Source organism: Thamnophis sirtalis, unplaced genomic scaffold (assembly GCF_051295495.1).
Source record: "Thamnophis sirtalis isolate CommonGarterSnake01/CBP01778 unplaced genomic scaffold, rThaSir2_p1.2 scaffold_5, whole genome shotgun sequence".
NCBI lineage: Eukaryota > Metazoa > Chordata > Lepidosauria > Squamata > Natricidae > Thamnophis > Thamnophis sirtalis.
The window spans coordinates 113,386,840-113,407,439 of record NW_028261385.1 but is presented as its reverse complement, the minus strand read 5'-3'; the positions used below and the strand labels follow the sequence as shown (position 1 = coordinate 113,407,439).

The following is a 20,600-nucleotide window of genomic DNA, read 5'->3' as shown; positions in this document are numbered from 1 at the left end:
CTTGATTTAATGGACAAGAGAAATATCTACAATGTCTGAGTGTCCATCAAATATGAATGTACATTATTGTTATAATCTGTAGCATTTCCATATTTAAATCATTCACAATTGTTGTAAATTGACACAATGACATAAATGGAAGCAAGTGACATAAAATAAGTCAAATGTCCAAGAGGTTTTGTGTGAATGGATTAGGCTTCAGATGATTTTTTTAAAGAACATCCAAAAATGCAGGTCATCCCCAAGTTATATAATCTTTGGTGGCTAGTGCTGAAGTTCTATATGCCTAACCAATAAGAGAAGCCTATTTATGTTTTCTTGAAAATCTATTAGGACCAAGCGTGGAGGTGGGAGATGCAGGGATAGGACTTCACAAATATTAAACCACTCACAATAAGCAATCAATCAGAATTTGGAGACACTAATGCCAATATACATATGTATTGTTTTATAATACTTCTTAGTTATCTACTAAATATAAAATATACAACAGCTGTTTTCTTCTCTTGGTTATCCATTGCTTTTTGGATTGTTACCAATAGGTATGGTGATATAGGAATGTTATTCTCTCTTGCTTAAGCTTTCTTATAAACATCTGAAAATTGCCAATGTTTACTGTGACATTAGGTTAATATTCTCTGGAGAGACATTATCTAGGAATGTGATGTGATGCAGAATTCCACAGACTTCACTTAATGCTCCATCATTATTTCTAAATAGTGACTCTAGGAATACCAATCTCCCCATCTTTCCACTCATCCATACCTATCTGTCTGATCCTGTAGGAGTTCCTGCTGTGGCATAATGCTAGTCAAGGAATGAAATAGCATAATAGCTAGGTAGCAAAATCTAATCTTGGTATTCTGCACTAACAACTTCAAATCAGAGCATTTGGCATCATTGCCATCTCTGATGAAAACATGAAATAATTGACAAAGTTATCTTGACATTATTCACTTTATATAATAATATCTCTGCATTTGCTCAAATATTTTTTTTCTGAGCACATGTTCTATAGGTGGAAGGCCACTGCAAATTCATCATCAGCAAATGGGACTAAGAAAAATTCCAGCTTGAAATCCTGGAATTCTTACATATCAGGGTCAATACTACTGGCACAGATTATCAATGTAACCAAGATTTAGAAGAGCCCATTAAAAACATAAGCATGGAAATGTTTAAATGCTAAATATTAAGAAGATAAAAGTATACTTAGGTAATTCATTGTTGACAACAAAAAAGTAAAGGAAATGGATAGGTTTACATTTGTTTGCTATAGTAAAATAAGAAGCTGAAGCTGAAGCTCTTGGAGAACAAGAGAACATAAGGTGAATGGAAACTTTGAGAAGTTCATGAAAAATAATAACATTTCAGTTATCCCAAGGATTAGAATAGTTAAAGCAACCCCCTTTTTAGTAGTAATATAAATTACTGAAATGGGCATGGCAAAAAATGAAATAAAAGTTTTTTTTTTCTGATTATGGACCTGAAGATGGTTACTAAGAGGCAATCAATCAATTGGTCCTAGAAACAAAAAAGACCAATTGCCTCATTAAAGCTTTTTAAAAAATTGAAACAAGCAGAAACACACATTTAGTGCATCTCATGCACATGAACTTTGGGTGGGGGACTATATTTGGGGAGTTTGAGGAAAGATGAGGAGGAAAAGATCAATGAGAACCCTTGAATGACTTTGGAGAAACTATGGATTGTCATATGCCTGACATACTGTAGGTTGAGAAACCAGGCTTAATAGCAGTAACTGTGAGAGGGATGTATTTTAATGGACAATCAATTAAATATGGGCCAACAGTGTGCAGCGGCAGACAAAAAAAACCTAACATAATCCTAAATTGTATTTACAGAGGGATTCAATCAATATCAATACCACTCTATAAAGCCTTAGTAAGGCCACACATAGAATACTGCATCCAGTTTTGGTCACCACCAGGGCTGGATTTTCCTATAGGCTAACTAGGCTTCAACCTAGGGCCTCAAGATCAAGAGGGGCCTACATTCAAATTATTAGCAAAATTAAAATTACACTATTCTAAAAACAGTGAACACTAAAACACTGAACCGAAAATAAGGAGAAATTCTACGCATATGACTAATAAACAAACATAAAAATGTATTGGTTAAGATCGTTCCAGCACCTCAGCAGTTGGGGAGCCCGCCCATGTTCCCGGCACCGGTGGTCGGGCGAGAGGCGCGGCTGCTCCCAGTATCCCCCCTGTCGACGCGGAGCCCACCAGCGGCCAGGCAGGTGAGGGCGAGGGGGCCGAGCCGGGCAGCTAAGCGCAGCTGCCTTTGCCGCAGAGCAGAGCCGCCCTCCGTCGGGAGACCAGCTATATATATTGATATATATTGATATATATCACAGTAATGATGTATTTTATTGTCTCTCATGTAATTTACAAATTTAAAAATGGGAGGTGAAAGGGCCTCATAAGTGGAATAGCCTAGGGCCTCTTTTCATCTAAATCCGGCCCTGGTCACCACACTATGAAAAAGATGTTGAGACTCTAAAAAAAGTGTAGAGAAGTGCAACAGGATGATTAGGGGCCTGGAAGCTAAAACATATGAAGAACGGTTGTTGGGATTGGGTATCTCTATTTAAATGAAAACAAGGACCAGGGGAGAACTGATAGCCGTGTTCCAATATTTGAGGTGCTGCCACAGAGAGGAAGGGGTCAACCTATTTTCCAAAGCACCTGTGGGCCAGACAAGGAATAATGGATAGAAACTGATCAAGGAGAGGTTCAAAACTAGAAATAAGAAGAAATTTTCTGACATTGAGAACAATCAATCACTGGAACAACTTCAGAAGTTGTGGAAGTTTCATCACTGAAAGCTTTCGAGAAGAGACTGGACAGCTATCTGTCAGAAATGGTATAGGGCAGAGGTGGGTTCCTACCAGTTCACACCTATTCGGTAGAACCGGTTCGTCAAATCTACCAAACCGGTTAGAAGAGGTTCCACCAGTGGACCCAGAAAATAGGCCACACCTACAGAAGAGGTTCCAAAATTTTTTGAAACCCACCACTGGTATAGGGTCTCCTGTTTGAGCAGGGGGTTGTTGTTGGACTAGATGACCTACAAGGTCCCTTCCAACTCTGTTATTCTAAATACATTATTCTACATACAAAACATGATCTATCCATCCCCAGGGTCTGGAACTTTAATTAACTAATTAGATTTCAATAGGGAGACATATTTTTATTTTGCACTATCCTAATTGTGTTTTTCTGACCTTAATTTTGCCTGAAGTATTTTTAAAACAAGGTGAAAATATAAACTAGTCAATTATTGAGCTAGAACAGCAACAAGAGATGGTTATTAAAAAAAATCCCTGTTTCTTCCATGAAGCAGATGGAAAGGAACCAGCAAATGAACCCTATTGAATCATTGTCCAGTTTGATTGAAAACATATTGATACAAATTTTCATTGGAAGTTTATGAAACTTATTCTTGGTAAATTTGTTTTGGGACTGCTTGCCATTGGTTTCAGAAATATATTCAATAACATTTGTAATTAAGAGTATATAGTGAATAATCTTATCTATTTCACTGAAATCCAAATTTTTATACAAGATCATTTCCAGTAAGAACTAATCACAAACATTATTCTTATCATAATACCATCCTGTTAAATAATGGGATTCGTTAGCTGTTTAGTTAAAATTGGTGAAATAATAGGTATTCCATGATCCTTGTCTCTTCTCCATAATATTAGAAGTAAATAACAATCGGACCCAAATTTTTGTTAATAACAAACCTACAAGAAATCACAATGAAATGAAAAAATACCCTTTGGCTATATGATAAACAATAATTTTCTCCACAAACTGTGCAGATACTTGATTGTTCATATATTTTTTATTTGTGTAGGATAAACAGGGACACAGTGGCTCAATGGCTGAGATTCTGAGCTTGTCGATCAGCAAGGTCGACGGGTTTAATCCCTAGCGCTGTGTAACTGAGTGAGCTCCCATTATTTGCCCCAGCTTCTGCCAACCTAGCAGTTCGAAAGCATGTAAAAATTCAAGTAGAAAAATAGAGACCACTTTGGTGGGAAGGTAACAGCATTCCGTGTGTCTTCGGCGTTTAGTCATGCCAGCCACATGACCACGGAGACGTCTTTGGACAGCACTCGCTCTTTGGCTTTGAAATGGAGATGAGCACTGCCCCCTGGAGTCGGGCACGACTAGCACATATGTGCGAGGGGAATCTTTACCTTTTTTAACTGTTGTGAGGAGAAAATGAAGCACTGAAGAACTGTTGCATCTTCTTTTTAAGAAGACACTATACAATAATAACATGCAGAATTAAATTTAGTTTACATTTATTTCCACCCAGGCTCTAGGTTGTGCATGCTCATTATAGGCATCACAGCCATAGTAACATAACTGGTCTCAACATTTACAGGACAGAAAGTGCACATGAAGAATTTACCCAGGAGGAAATTTCCAAGAATGAAATTAAGAAGCAGAGCAAAAATGGTAGCAAGAGAAGGTATGAGTAAAAGAAAAAAAATCTGAAATTAATTTGATCAAGGAAAATGTGTGTATTGAAAGATGATAGCTAGTATCATCCCTAAAACAAAAACAGGCAAAGAGATAACTGAATAAAATTAGGTTTGTAATAAAGTCCTGAGCTCCATTCTAATCAGAATAAAAGATTCTTCACTAGATATGTGAACGGTTGAGTTTACTATAATCCACCTTCATAATCTTTTTGTTCTATTATTTCTTCTAACCATTTTTGAATTTTGGTCCAGAATTCTTTGGCTTTCTGACATGTCCACCACATATCATAGAAGGTCCCCTGTTGGTGGTTACATTTCCAGTGATCCCTATTACTGTGGCAGGAATCCAGAGTCCCCCCCCCCAGCGTAGTTGTGGGCATAAACTGAATCCCATACATTAAAGTTCTTTATTTTGCTTGTTGAACCTGGGGGTGATGCGGCAGAGTAGTTTGGGTGTAGCTGGTCTAAGGTGAACCTTAGCCGGCGACCCATTAGAAGCTTGGAAAGGCTTCTCCCAGTGATAGCACTTGGTGTGATGTGCTGTATGAGGAGGAATTGATCAACCCATGTTTGCCAATCTCCCAGGCCCATCCTGGATAGGGCCTCTTTTGCAGATCTCACCATTCTCTCCACCTGACCATTGGAGACCAGATGAAATGGAGCGACCAGGGCATGTATGATTCCCTGTGCTGCTAAGTAGGTCTCAAACTGCATGGCCGTAAATTGGGGCCCCTTGTCAGAGACCAAGATATTGGGCAGGCCGTGAGTGAAGAAAAGTCTCTGTAGTGCCTTTATGATCGCTTCTGCCGTGGTAGAGGTCATGAGGACTACTTCTAGCCATTTCGAGTAGGCATCCACAATTACCATGAAAGTCTGGCCGTGAACTGGGCCAGCGAAATTTATGTGCATCCTAGACCATGGTGCTTGAGGTTGCTCCCACTCCTTAGTGGGCGCCTCTGGGGGAGCTGGTCTGGACTCCTGGCACAGTGTGCAGGTAGCAGGGGTGGGTTTCGACCGGTTCGCACCGGTCCCTGCGATCCGGTTGGTCACCGAACCCGGAAGTAAGTAACTTCCGGGAACGGCGAAGCCCCCCCCGCGCCCGTGCGCCCCCGCACACCCGTGCCCGCTCCTTACCCGGTTTTTTCGAATTTTGCGCTTTCCACACATGCGCAGAACGCCTGCGCGATCCTCCAGGAGCAGCTGGAGCATTGCGCAGACGCTAGTATGCATGCGTGCGCCGTGTGCGTGTGCGCACGTGCCGCATGTGTGCGCGAGGATGCCGCGTGCATGCACGCGCACGCTGCGTGCGTGTGCGAGGACGCCGCCGGCCTCGTTCCAACCGATCCGGTTGGAACGGGGCGAGAAACCCACCCCTGGCAGGTAGCCACCCGTTCTTCTATCTCCCTGTCCATGTTAGGCAACCACACATAACTCCTGGCCAAAGACTTTATCCTGACAATTCCAGGATGCCCTATGTACAAAGCATCTAATACTGCAATGCGCAGTTTGGATGGAACAATGACCCAGTCCCCCCACAGTAAACAACCATTTATTACAGACAGTTCATCATGTTTGCAGTAAAACATTTTAAATTCAGACCCGACAGGCCCCTTGGGCCACCCCCTCCACACCCAGTTCAAAACCTGTTTGAGTGTAGAGTCTTTTGCAGAGTGGCGAGCAATGTCACTAGACGAGACAGGACCAGTCTCTAGGCAATCAGTGAGGAGGACTGGCACCTCGGGGGTATGGCCAGCAAGCAGTTCAGACAGTGGGCATCGACTCAGGCGTCGGCATGCCCCAATGTAGAGCCAGGTCGATGGACGAGGCAATAACTGTAGGCCGTGAGGAAGATTGTCCATCTGGTCATTCGCGGCGACAAAGAAGAAGGAGTAGGCCGGTCCCCAGCCAGCAAGCCCAGTAGTGGTTTGTGGTACATGATAAGTTCAAAGTCACAGCCATAGAGGTACTCTTGGAACCTTTTAACACCAGCAACTGCAGCCAGAGCCTCATGGTCCAGTTGGCTGTAGTTCTGCTCGGCAGCAGACGAAGTTCGTGAGTAATAGGCGATGAGCACATTGGTTCCATTGGGCATGCGGTGACTGAGGATGGCTCTGATGCCAAACGGGGAAAGTGTTGCATGTTAGAACAAGTGGTAGGGTCTGGCTGTATTGGACCAAAAATGTGTCCGCTGACAGCAGTCTCTTCACCATGGCAAATGCAGATGCTTCGGCTTTGCCCCAGGACCACTTTGTATTCTTTGAAAGAAGCCGATGTAAAGGTTCAGTAACTGTGGCTTTCTGTTTGAGAAAGATACTGTAGAAGTTAAGGAGCCTGAGGAACGCCTGCAGCTCAGTCTGATTGCGAAGTGTAGGGGCGTCCTGGATTGCCTTAATTTGTTTGTCGGTCAGGTGAATCCCACAGCTGTCGATGAGGTACCCTAGAAATTCAACCCTTGGCATGTTAATTTGGCATTTTTCCTTTTTGAGGCGGAGGCCTTTGTCTCTGATTCTGGCCAGAACAGATCACAATCTTTTAAATAATTGTGCCTTATTTGCAGCCGATACCAAGGTGTCGTCAAAATAGGGGACAACTCCTGGAATCCCCTGCAAAAGCTGTTCCATGATGCTTTGGAACAGTCCAGGGGTGATACTAACTCCAAATTGCAGGCAGTTGCATTTGAATGCACCCCTGTGCATCACAATGGTTTGGGTCTCGGCCATGATGCCCTCTACAGACAACTGCTGGTATGCCTGCGCCATGTCTAATTTTGCGAAAACTTTTCCGGGGCCTAATGAATGTAGTAAATGCTGTACAATGGGTACAGGATAAGCGCTTTGTTGCAAAGCTTTGTTTATCATGCACTTGTAGTCTGGGCAGATGTGGACAGACCTGTCAGACTTGACAGGTGTCACAATAGGGGTGTCCCAGCGTACATGATCTACCTGCTCTAGGATTCCCTGGCCTATCAATTTGTCCAGTTCCAAATCAATTTTTGGGCAGAGAGTGAAAGGTACTCTCCTGGGTTTCAGCCTGATGGGGGCTACATTGGGGTCCAAATTAAAAGATATTGGGGTCTCCACATACTTACCTAGACCGGTGCCGAAGATGTCCTTGAACTCCTTAAGGACTACCAGGGGACTATCAGTGCTTTCGCCTTGTATGGTGTTGATTCCGGTCACTTCTAGGCCCAGGGCTTTGAACCAGGAGGCTCTGCAGGTCTCCGTTGACTACCATCACTGGTAGCTGGCCGCAGAAAGTCTTGAAAGTCTTCACCTGGAAGGTGCCCTGGCCCATGATGGGGACTCGGTTCCCCTGGTAGTCGTGAAGGCGGATGTCAGGAACCCATAGATGCTGCTTCTTAAGGCTAGGGGTAGCCTGCTTGAGTGCTGCCCAAGGCACTATGGTCAAGGATGATCCAGTGTCAATCTCCATTTTGCATGGAGAGTCCTCGATGAGGACTGTCAGCTTTTTTGGCCGCTTCGTGCGGACTTGGCCTATGGAGATGTGGTAGAGTCTGACACTGAAATCCTGAAGTGAACCCACAGAATCAACAGTAATTTAAATCTTGTCTGAATTCTCCTCCAGATGGTCTGTCTGGTCTCCTATATCTTGGAAATAGGGGAAGGAAAAGAGAAGTAGTCTATATTTGGGAGTAATTGGAATAATGTTTGGAAATGTTTATTTCACTTGTATGCCGCCCTATTCCCAAGGGACTCAGGGTGGCGAACAAACCAAAATGAGGGGGGGGGATACAAACAACAAACGAGACAAAAACAAGTTAAAAAGATAAACAACAGTCACAACAAATTCGAGTGGGGCTGGGAACTCATCAGCCCCAGGCCTGCCGAAATAGCCAGGTCTTAATAGCTTTGCGGAAAGCCTGAAGGGTGGTGAGGGTCCGGATCTCCATGGGGAGATCGTTCCAAAGGGCTGGGGCAGCCACAGAGAAGGCCCTCCCCCGAGTGGTCGACAGTCGACATTGGCTAGTGGATGGTATTTGGAGGAGGCCCAATCTGTGGGATCTAATTGGTCAGAGGGAGGTAATTGGTAGGAGGCGGTCTCTCAGGTACCCAGGTCCAATACCATGTAGGGCTTTAAAAGTAACGACTAGCACTTTGAAGCGCGTCTGGAGCCCAATAGGCAACTAGTGCAGCTCGCGGAGGATAGGTGTAACGTGGGTGTACCGAGGCACACCCACAATTGCTCATGCAGCTGCATTCTGGATAAGCTGAAGTCTCCGGATGCTCTTCAAGGGCAGCCCCATGTAGAGCACCTTACAGTAGTCCAGTCTTGAAGTCACAAGAGCGTGAGTGACTGTTCTGAGGGCCTCCCGGTTCAGGTAGGGATGCAATAGGTGTACCAGGTGAACCTGGGCAAATGTCCCCCTACTCACAGCCGACAGATGATGTTCTAGAGTCAGCTGTGGGTCCAGGAGGACTCCCAAATTGCAAACCCTGTCTGAGGGGCGTATAATTTCACCCCCAGCCTGAGAGATGGAATACAAGGCCAATCTTTGGGAGGGAAAAACACAAGCCACTCGGTCTTGTTGGGATTGAGTGCAAGCTTGTTCACACCCATCCAGACCTGACAGCCTCCAGGCACTGGCACATCACTTCAACCGCTTCACTGAGTTGGCACGGGGCGGACAGATACAGCTGAGTATCGTCCGCATATTGGTAGTATTTTATCCCGTGCCGTCGTATGATCTCACCCAGCAGCTTCATGTAGATATTAAATAGGAGGGGGGACAGGACAGAACCCTGGGGCACCCCATAGTTGAGGGGCCTAGGGGTCGATCTCTGCCCTTCGACCAACACCGACTGCGACCTGTCCGAGATGTAGGAGGAGAACCACCGAAGAGCGGTGCCTCCCGCTCCCACGCCCCGCAACCGCCGCAGAAGGATACCATGGTCGATGGTATCAAAGGCCGCTGAGAGGTCGAGGAGCACTAGGATAGAGGCGTGGCCCCTATCCCTGGCTCTCCAGAGATCATCGATTAGCGCGACCAAAGCAGTTTCTGTGCTGTAGCCAGGGCTGAATCCGGACTGAAAGGAATCCAGATAATCGGTTTCATCCAAGGACTGCCGGAGTTGAAAGGCCAGTACTAGTAGCAGTTACTAGTAGTAACTGCTTGATATTGCTCCCAGTGGCTTCATAGTAATTTTAGATAGCAGGCAAGACAAATTGGAACTTTGTGGGATTCCCCAGGACAATGACTAAGAGATTTTTTTTCCAAAGGTAACTTCTGATAATTTCCAAAAAAAGTAAGAACCATGTCATCACAAGACAGTAGGTTTTCTCTTTAAAAAATACTACAGCCATTGGGATCAAAAGCAGCTAAAAGATCCAAGCTCAACAGGGCCACACATTTCTCTCTCCCAGTCGAAATTAAGGCCATCTCTACATGCTAAAAAGTTCCTGGAGTGACAAAAGCTGCTTTATTACTCAAGGTTTAAATATGAAATGTTGAATCCTGGCTTGTAGTTATAAAAACAGATGACATCTTATGTAAGGCTTCTAACAGTTTTAAATTTAAATCCTGGTCCTTCATGCTGCCCTTCACCTTTTTCTGGTGGAATACTTCCTGAGAAAACCTCATGAGCCAAAATAGAAGTTGACTGGAGAAATTTCCCTGTTATCCAACAATACAACCATCTTTTGGAGTAGTTACTATACAGTTTCTTTTACTTTTCTTTGCACAGATTGGAAGAACTACTTTTTATCCCTCTTGGTTTCAGGGATTTCACCAATAACAGAGTTACTTTTAAGTACCATTTCCTTTCAACCTCATATTTGGGTTCTTTCTTTGTTTTCAGAATTCAGTAAAGTCTTTGTGCAGCTTATATTGGCTGCTTGTGTTGTCATGTCTCCATTCTGACAACACCCCACCCCCCAACCCAAGTTGTTTGCAATTTTGTATTTAGTTTCTTTCTTTTTTAAACTGCATCCCCCATTAGCTTCTCCTTTTGAGGAAGCCTATTTAGCATTAATCTTAACTGTCAAAATCTGTTTCTGGAATTCTAAGATCAATGTAATTCATTTAGCTTTAATTTTCTTGAAAATGTATGATTGTTTCTTTTCCCCACATTCCCTGTAAAAAAGGAAGAAGCATTTGATGGTGCAAGAAGTAGAAACACAAATATTTCTCTTCTCTAATTTATTTAGCAAGATGTGGAATATCTCAGACGATTCAGCAGAAGGCTGTAAGGCACAAATACACATGCGAGAAAAAGATACATTTTTACCAACTGTTATTTAAAGATTTATTTTAAAATAATATTTTTATTAAAATTTCAATTACAATAACAAAAGATAATACAAACTAAAAAGAAAAATAAACTTTAAAAGTGCAAGAAAGAAAAAAAGTAACAGAAAAAAGAAAGAAAATTATTTCTAAAGAATGTTGCTTTTCATGCTCAAAAGAAAGTTCATAGATACATTTTCTACTTGGATAATTGCAAATAGTCCTCTGTTAACAACCATTTGTTTAGTAATTGTTCAATGTTATGGTGGTGAACAAGGAGTCTTGCAATCAATCCTTGAAGTTGCAGCTGTTGCCGTATCCCTCTGGTCATATGACAACTAGCTTGCAATTAATAATGTTGCAACATCCTGGGACCATGTGATTGCTATTTGTGATCTTCAGTGTCAGCTTCTCATGCAAAGTCAGGAAGCTAGTAGGAGGTCCCAAATAGTGACTAAGTGGTGCACCTGGTGACCACAACTGGGACTGCTACCACGGCTATTGTAAGTTGGCATGGTCATGTATTGCACTTTACAATTGTGTCATGTAACAACATAATTCCCAGTTCCAATCACTGTCATTAACCAAGGGATATCTATGCTCCACCCAAGTAACATATTTATATTTGCACACACATTCATTTAAAAAAAATGAATTAAAAACCCATTTTGCTTATTTTCATACCAGCAGCCTGCTCTCTGCAAATCACTGCAAATTTTGAAATGTCTTTATTCACATCAAATATTTTTAGCCACATATTTTCTTATATCCTGTAACTGCTTTAAATAAACAGAAGAGTCTGTTCTTCTTTCACTCTCCATAAAGTATTCTTCCATTAGATAATATATCTGCAACTTATCCAAGGCCTTCTTGTGCCGTATACTTTGTAGATTGTGCCTCACTACAAATTCAAAAGCCAAAAGGTGCTGTAAAGTACATGGGATGGGAAGATAGCATCCGTTAGCAGTCAGGCTTTTTCTAGCATTGCATGTCTGCCTGTTGTAGATGCCAGGCTATGCTGGGAAAACTGTCTTTGGTTATGAAGTTATTGAGAGCTCTAACATTAGCATCTTTTTGCCTTCAAACTGGGAGCACTGGACATCTGTAGTATTTTGATTTATTTTTTTAGGGAATAAATAACAAGTGTAAACTATTCCTGGTTTCATGGATGTCTTCTGAATCAAGGAAAATGTCCCATCATAGACTAGGATTATGTATATGAGTTAGACTCTTCACTTTGTTGAATAGAATATATCTTGCCAGGTATTTCTTTTAATTTAATAAATTTCTGATTCATGCAATGTTAGCAAACTCAGGGAATTTAGGATGCTGTTGGTACCTCATGCATATGCAAGGAAGTCATTCTACTTTGAATAATACACCTATATGTTCTTTCTTAAAACATCAGGCTTTGGATCATTTCAGATTTTATTTATCTGATTTGGATGTATTTGTTCAATATATTTTTTTGAAAGATCTTCAAAGTTACCCCCCTGGAAGCCCTGGAAGCTATCTTTTTCTTTGGATCTTCAGGGCTGCCACACTTAGTGCTGTGGGACTGACACCCCCTTCAGATTAAAAATACACGACAAATGAGAGATTTAATCTAAGTTTCTCTTTATATGAAAAATAAACAATTCATTTTAGATTTCAATGTTATATGAATATAGCAATAGTAACAGCATTTAGACTTATATACCGCTTCATAGTTCTTTACAGCCCTCTCCAAGCGGTTTAGACTCGGCATATTGTGCTCAACAATCTGAGTCCTCATTTTACCAACCTCGGAAGGATGGAAGATTGAGTTGACCTTGAGTTGGTGAGACCCAAACTGCCAAACTGCTAGCAGCCAGTGATCAGCAGAAGTAGCCAACAATGCTGCGTTCTGCTACTGTGGCTCAGTATAACAAATAAAAACATGGCACCGAATCTATGTAGGTACCTTAAAACAATCCCATGTGAGACTTGGAGGTAATATTGTTTATATGGGTAAACTGGGCCATTTTTAAAAAATGTATGCGTTAATTAGGCTCAAAGGAACACCAGGTTGGACAGCATCAGTAGACAGATCATTCAAAAGATCAGTTTATGATGATGACAATATTATCAAAGTACCAGGACAATTTTCAACCATGACATTATTTCTTGGCACAAATACTTCAAATGACCTTCTTTTTTCCCATTACTTGGAAATTTAACCCAGACAGCTGAACATTAGAATGATGCAAATAATTATTTAATGAAATGGTTGTTTAAGCTACCTTTCAGAGATCATTAAGTAATTCTTAGACTTAAGAAAACACAGGCTAACACAAGATAACACATTATCTTGATGTTATTAAAAACTAAAAATATTTAAAACAAGAATAGGAAGGCAATATGTGTAACTTGTTTGATTAATTATATTTGATCTGGATATCATTGTACTGAACACATGTATGCATACACACAGAGAGCCTTCCTGGATTTGAGCACAATTTCTGGTAGCTATAGAGGCATGTCCATGTAGTTTTCTTGGCAGCTATGTAAAAAATGCTTTGCCATATGCCATTGCCTTCTTCTAAGACATTTCTTTGACTTCCCAGTCTCTCTGGGGTTTTCTGATCATCTCTCAACTGAGGACTAAGCAAATAAGACTCTCTTGGATTTTCCCGCCATATTAGCCAAGATCCTGGTAGCTATTACCCATTCAGCTGCATTCACATGTTTACGAGTGACATTTATAAAACAATACACTGAATCTATTGTGCTTAATGTACAAACAAAGTATTGGTAGATCTGATATTGCTTAAGCAGAATGTAAAAGTCTAGCTGACTTTAGAAATTAATGAAGCAATATCAGAACTAATAACATTTCTACACACGCACACACACACACACACACACACACACACACAAAATGCCCAGTTACTGACAAACCTTAACCCAGCAATTCTCAGTCATTCCCACACTATGGGGACCCATGCAGTTGTAGCTTCCAGATATTCTTCAAGGGCAGTCACATGTAGAATGAATACTTGCAAAATCATTGTTATCAGGAGCACGTTGTATATTTCTGAAGTTTGGGTTTTTTAAATTGAACTGTTCTATGTCTATTTTTACTTGAAATTTTACTTGAAATTTCTATTTAGTTTAATTCCATAGCTCCTTGTACTCTATCAATATTTAAAGGTATGACAAAGCAAGACCTAAAGTTCTCTTCTTTTTAAGATACCTTCCAGGAATTCCATTGGCCTTAACTTGTATTACTTCCTCATTTGAGGACGATTTCTCTCTTTTACAACAGATCATCCTTTATTTTCTTTTAATTCTGCATGCTGCTGTATATAATAAAACTGAATACTACTTTATATGTGTGTATTACTGTTCCAGAAGAAAGCATGCTCATTGTCACTGGAAATGCTTTATCGTGCATTGTTCAGGTGAATGTGTGTGAACTTTTTGGTGACTAACATTCACATAAAGTGTTCTTTTATTTTTTTTATACGAAGTGATGTACTGATTATTTGTCTTTTGGTTTGCAGGCACAGGTATCTGTCAGTTGAAGAAAGAAGATGGTACTTGCAGGGATTTTGTTCTAAAATGGTATTTTGATCCAAAAACCGGAAGTTGTGCTAGATTCTGGTATGGTGGCTGTGGTGGAAATGAAAATAGATTTAACACACAAAAAGACTGTGAAAAAGTCTGTGTTTCAGGTAACAAATAGATAATTGTTTAACTGCATTCTTTTATTTCTAAGAACAAGTGATTAATAAGTGTGTAAAACAATTATGGTATGTTTCACTGTTACATGGCATTGTTTATATGGTAATATGCAGAGAGAGGTCATAGACATTGTATTGACAAGTCCTAAAATGTAGTGCCAAATGTTTCTAGTGGTTTGCTGTATTAAACCAAAATTTGAATCATAGACAAGAAAATATTTTTTAAAAGATAGTAAACATGTTTGGTGGCATAAAGTTGCTCAGCTTTCCATAGTGTATTTTAATATAGTTTCTGAGGTCTTTCTGATTATGTAGATTTAGATAAATGAGAAAGGAAAGCCTGCCCAGGGTTGCATGTATAGAAGTCATCTAGACTGCATAGACACGTTAAGATTGAGGGTGTGGTGCAGGGATAGGTTGCAAGCGGTACGCCCCAGTATGAGTGTACCGGTGCCTGCCAGGAGCACCAAGTACCGTTCCGGTATGGTGCTCTGGAGGGCCCATCCACCTGCCCGAGCTCCTTACCTGTTTTTGAGCTCTTCGGTGCTTCCGCGCATACAGCGTATGGCATCTGTGCTATGCTCCACTGAGCAGCTGCAGTGTCACAGAGGTGTCGTGGAGGTAAGGATGCATGCACACGCTGCACACATGCATGTGGGGGACGCCGGGCCCCATTGCACTGTACCGGTTGCAATGGGATCCGGAATCCACCTCTGGTGCGGTGGCAAGCCACAGCTTACTTTATGCAGTCAGTCCTGGAACTGCTATAGAAAACAGCAATTGCTTCAAAATTCTTGCGTACCTTTATGTATTTTGTTAAATTCATCAGACAATATTTTCATGAAAATGTTTCAGAACTGAAATTTTAATAAAATATTGTTCATTTTCCAGCTCACATCAAGTCTGGTGTTGTGACAATGATTGGAACTTAATTACAGCAAAATATCAACAGATACCTCTAAGAAAACCAGGAGTCAGCCATTGCCAAAATACCCCATGTAGAAGCTAAGGGTATAAGGCTCCCTTGCACTGTGCTATTTCTGCTTTACTTTCTGCCCAAACCTTGAAGAAAGTATTTGCTGCACGATTTTATCAATATGGTGCTAAAGTGTTTGTGGATTGAATGCTCATTGTGTCTGGGATATACTCTGTAATTTCAACAGTATGTAGTATTTTACCCACTACCAATTCTATTTGTTTCAACAAATTAGTGTTTACTTTGGATTCTACCAGCATTACCTATTTTGGCTATTGTAAGAATTCTAAAAGAATGTGGAAAAAAACATTGCCATTGTTATATACTTGCTTTTATCATTGTCATAACTGAACATAACTTTAGATGGAAAGCCTTATGTCTGTTGTGAGAAAAAAAGGAGTCAACTTTTCATTCTACTTTTACTTTTGCTGGATTAGACTTTATATCAATTTTGCTTTATGTATGTGTGATCAATCACACTAGTAACAAATTCAGCATTTGCTGATACTGGTACACTGCTGGGATAACAACAAAGTTCAAAAGTTTTTAAAATATGGTGTAGAAGGTTTCTGGCAATCTTCTAATGTAATGTGTTTTATAATTTTTAATATTTTTTTGCTGGGGTAAGAATTCTTCATTATTTTGTTTCTAGGAAATCTTTACAAAAGAACTTTTAAATAAAATTTAAGTGAGATTTTGAAAGTCTCCGCATTTCATTGTGTATGTGGTGGTGCTTTTTACAATAAAACATGATTCTATAAAAATGGGCTTTGCCATCTGGTCTTGTGATTACACATCAAATGGAACTTAAGGCAGTAGCCAGAGCTTTGAAAGCTTAAAACAGCTTCCTGTTTTTTTGCCTGCCTTGAACAGCTAGATCATAGGTCCTCAAACTATGGCCCTTGAGGCAGATGTGGCCCACTGAAGCCATTAATCCAGCCCACACAGCACCATGACGCTGCCCTGCCCACACTACCCCGCTCACCGTTCAGCCGAGTGCTGGTGTCAGATCCCTAAAAGTGATACTGCCATTCGATTGGGAGAAGGAGAGCCTCGGAGTTAATTCATTAGCTACATCTGAAACAACTGAGTTTTACTGGTTTCTTGTCACAGGGAGACTGAAGGTCCCAACATCTCTGGAGGGATGTTTATGGTAGCCATGTGGAATATCTTACTTTGATGTCTAACTAGAGATAGCCATGGGAATGTGTATTTTATTGACTCCCAGGGCAGAAGAGTTAAGGAAGCATCTTCATACTTGTATATTGGTCAGAATCTGCATTCAGATAAAGGGGAGCGGTCATTATCAGCTTAATCCCATTTGCATGGCCTAAAGGTTTTCAGATGCTGTTTTGCTTCTAATGGTTTCCATCCTGCTGGATTAAAGGTTCCTTTTGAAATAATCTGTTTCAAGAGTCTTTACTTTCTCAAGTTAGGAGAGGAGCTATTTCAGTTGGACTTACCTTCGTGAGCCTCACAGGCTGGAACTGAAAGATAAGGCCAATTTTAGCCTGCAGAGATGTTCTGGAGGCAGGGAGGTAAAAAATGGGGCACACAGATGCCCCAGGAGGCCAAAATATGAGCTTTCACTATTTTTGGCCTGTAGAGACTTTCTGGAGGTGGGGGATGTAAAAATGGGGCGTGCGGATGTTCCAGGAGGCCAAAAATGGGCCTGTTTTCACCTCTTCTACCTCCAAAAAAGCTAGATAGATAGATAGATAGATGATAGATAGATAGATAGATGATAGATAGATAGATAGATAGATAGATAGATAGATAGATAGATAGATAGATAGATAGATAGATAAATAGATGATAGACAGACAGACAGACAGACTTATCGATTGTAAGCTCCTTGTGACTGAGAAGAATTGCTGCAAAAATGGACCACTAGATTCCTAAACAACTGAAAAAATGATCTAGTAAAAAGAAAAGTCAATCAAAAGAACAAAATGCAAACAAAAGCAAATAAAAGTTTAATTTGGGTGCATTGTTTAATGGACTGTTAAATTGGCCACACCCAGCTAGTCACATGACCATCTAGCCACACCAACCTAACTGGTCTGCCCCCCCCCCCCACAGTCTGAGGGAATTGGCCCCCTGTTTAAAATAGTTTGAAAATCCCTAAGTTAATATTCATTTAGGCATCTGGGATCTAAGGGTGAAAAGCAATTGGAAAAATTATAAGACACAAGACATATATAAGTTAAAGAGGAATAGGATAAAAAAATGCTACTGATGATGTTACCTAGTCTGGTAACAAAACATCCAGAAACTAAACTGAAACAAGCTTTGAGAGCAAACTCCTATCAAAATTATAAGACTGTGCACCACTAAGCCTTAAAAAACAACTTGGCTATTATGCAAAATGGTTGCTAAATGAAAAAGACATGATAGAGAGAAAAAGGGACGGGGAGAGATGTGATGATCACTGGTTGCTGTCTTCTCATTCAGATAAATTCTTAAATTCTTAAATTTGTATTTATTAATCAAATTTGTATAGCTGACCATTTCACAAAAGCAACTTCTCTATTTTTTGCCCCCTTGCAAAGCAGAGAGATTGCTTCAACAAGCTTTCCTTTCCTAAACAGCTTTTATTCACAGCTTGCTGCTTCAAACTGAGCAGACTTTAATCAGTTTCACACTGAAGGCTTTTGTTGGCAGGCACAGGACATTTGGTCATAAATGTGCACATTGGTTAGAAACGGCATCCTGTTGTTGCAGAAAATAAAGAGATAGGACTGCGAGATCAAGATAAGCTTTATTTTGGCCAAAAGGTCCAGACAGAGATAACAATTTCTAACATCTAGACAAGAACCCAAAGGACAGTTTCTTTTATACCTTTCTAAGAGGTATAGGCATTCGCTTTCTGTTCTTTTGTAAGCTGCAAACTCTGCCTATGTGACCTTCTAATATAGAAGTAAAGGGGGCCTGAAAGGCTGTCCAGTCTGACCCAGTAGGTTTCACACTTAACAGTGACGTGCAGTGAGGTTTATGTCTGGTGAGGCACTGACGTCATCACAATCTTTTTATTAAAACGCCTTTTTAATAAAAGGATCTGCACTGTTTTGTCCTGTCCTTGCGCGTGTCGAAGGGGTGGTGGGCAAGAGCGTATTGCCGAGGACCATATGCGGTGACCACCAGTAGCCAACAACAACAAAAAAAAGAGATTGGGGGGGGGAGAGCAAGGAGCCGAGGAGTTCCTTGTTGTGTTTTCCACAAGGGAGGACAGTCCCTCCGGGGCGGGGGGGAGAGAGAGATGGTGATGATGATGATGACAATTAAGTATCAAAAGCCTTTTGAGTTTGACAATGTAATACGTTATCCAAAATTATAAATAATCCTATTTTCAGTTGCATTTTTTGCCATCTCTGTTTTTTTCTTTTAAAAAATCAGACTTGCTTCCAATTTGTGCCTTCTGGCAAACTACAGTTTTCTTGGCAAGAGATCTAACTTGTCATTGCTTTCATCATAGGTCTGAGAACGTTTCTTTCTTTCTTTCTTTCTTTCTTTCTTTCCTTCCTTCCTTCCTTCCTTCCTTCCTTCCTTCCTTCTTTCTTTCTTTCTTTCCCTTTCTTTCCCCAATTTGTTTGAGCTAAAACTAAAAAGTCAGACTAGATGAGGCATGCAGTTCTCCTGCCTCATAGTAGAGGGCGCTTTTTAAAGGCTTTTTTAAACAGTTAGGCAGTCATTCAGGGTGAGGCAGCAGCTAACTAGCCTCATGTCAGCACTCACCTTTTTCCTTTTACATTTTTTTTCATCATGAGAGCGGTGAGGCTGTGCCTCACTTGCCTCACCTGACTGCACATCACTGCTAAGAGGCAAGGGAAGTGGCAGAGGAGTGCTGGAGGTGTTCTGCTGTACTGTACTCCCGACTCACCTAGCTTAACATGCAGGCACAGAAGGGAATGTGATGGGACTGAAAGTGAGAGTCCTTCCCCACGCGGCTTGTGTGGAGGTGGTGGCTCAGTCTTGCCTCACCTGGAACTGGTGGGAAGGCTCAGGTCTCATGCGGGCCTTCGTGGAAGGGCTGGGTTCTTCTTCATTGCATGAGACAGGCAGTTAAAACTGCTCCTCCAGCTGCAGGGGGGCGGCCATGAACCCCTAAATGTAGTGATGGAGTTGTCTTCCCCGCTTCTCGCCGGCTTTGCCCCCTTCCTTCTCTGCAGCCCACTGAATGGGCGCATTAGTAAACAGCTACACAAGAGCCTGTCCCACCTGACCTGAGCACACAGACACCCTCGGCCAGTCTGTCATGCTGTGTAGAAATTGAGCTGCTGCGTCCATAAAAAATTGCAGGGGAAGCTGAAATTTTGGAATGTGTTTCTTAAGGGGAAGAGCATCTACTTCGCTTGAACTACTTTCTTATGTAAATAAGGATTGAACAGCATACAAAAGAGGTTGTAGATTGTAATCCTTTCATGCTGGAGCAGGGTGTGATTTTGCAGCTATTTCATAGATGCACATTTTTTTCTATAGTATTACTATTGTTAATAGGTTTCTTTTTAAAATCATCTGGATTAATAAACAATCTTAATCTTGCCCACTGCTGGAAATACTCCAGAAAATGTGTTTTAAATTAGTAATAATTTTTATAGCATTAGCTGGCTGGCTGGCTGATCTGAAAGAGGGAGGCACATTTTTTTCAGAATAGTTTGTGGAATTGAGACAAGTGGTTCGCAAGCATTGACACACCTATCAAAAGTAGCTTACAGTGCAGTTTAACATTATGTCCTGACTACATCCTTGTGTTTTTCTCCAAAATGAATTGTCATTGCCCTGATCTTATTCCCAGTAATGAGTGAAATATCTTTAATCATTAGTTGTACTAGCTATAAAGTGGCATTTTCCTCATAAGTCCATATTATTTCAATCATAGTTACAAAGTGTAAATTAGTATTGCTTATTATCTGTTATTTTGAGATCAGCAACTTATTGTGGGGAACAAAAATGAATTTGGGAAGTGGCACATCTCTCCAGTGTTCACAAGACAGACACCACTTGCATTCCTGACAACAGCAGAGGTCCAGCAATACTTGGTTTCTGGCTTTGTCAGGCCTAAAGAACCATGAACAACACATGGACTTACTTCTTTTATTTTTTTTATTTTCAAAGCAAACACAACACATAAAATCTTCCTTCTTTACA

At 41.1% G+C, this 20,600-nt stretch overlaps 1 protein-coding gene across 1 annotated transcript in view; it reads left to right on the top strand.

Moving 5' to 3' along the window:
- The window catches only part of COL6A3 (collagen type VI alpha 3 chain), a 128,678-nt gene extending 111,857 nt beyond the window's left edge, over nt 1-16,821 (top strand). The window contains exons 44-45 of the mRNA XM_087716595.1: nt 14,297-14,467; nt 15,368-16,821. Of these exons, the coding sequence (XP_087572721.1) occupies nt 14,297-14,467; nt 15,368-15,408 (212 nt within the window). The 3' untranslated portion in view covers nt 15,409-16,821. The remainder of the gene's footprint in view (nt 1-14,296; nt 14,468-15,367) is intronic.
- Nucleotides 16,822-20,600: the final 3,779 nt, after the last annotated feature.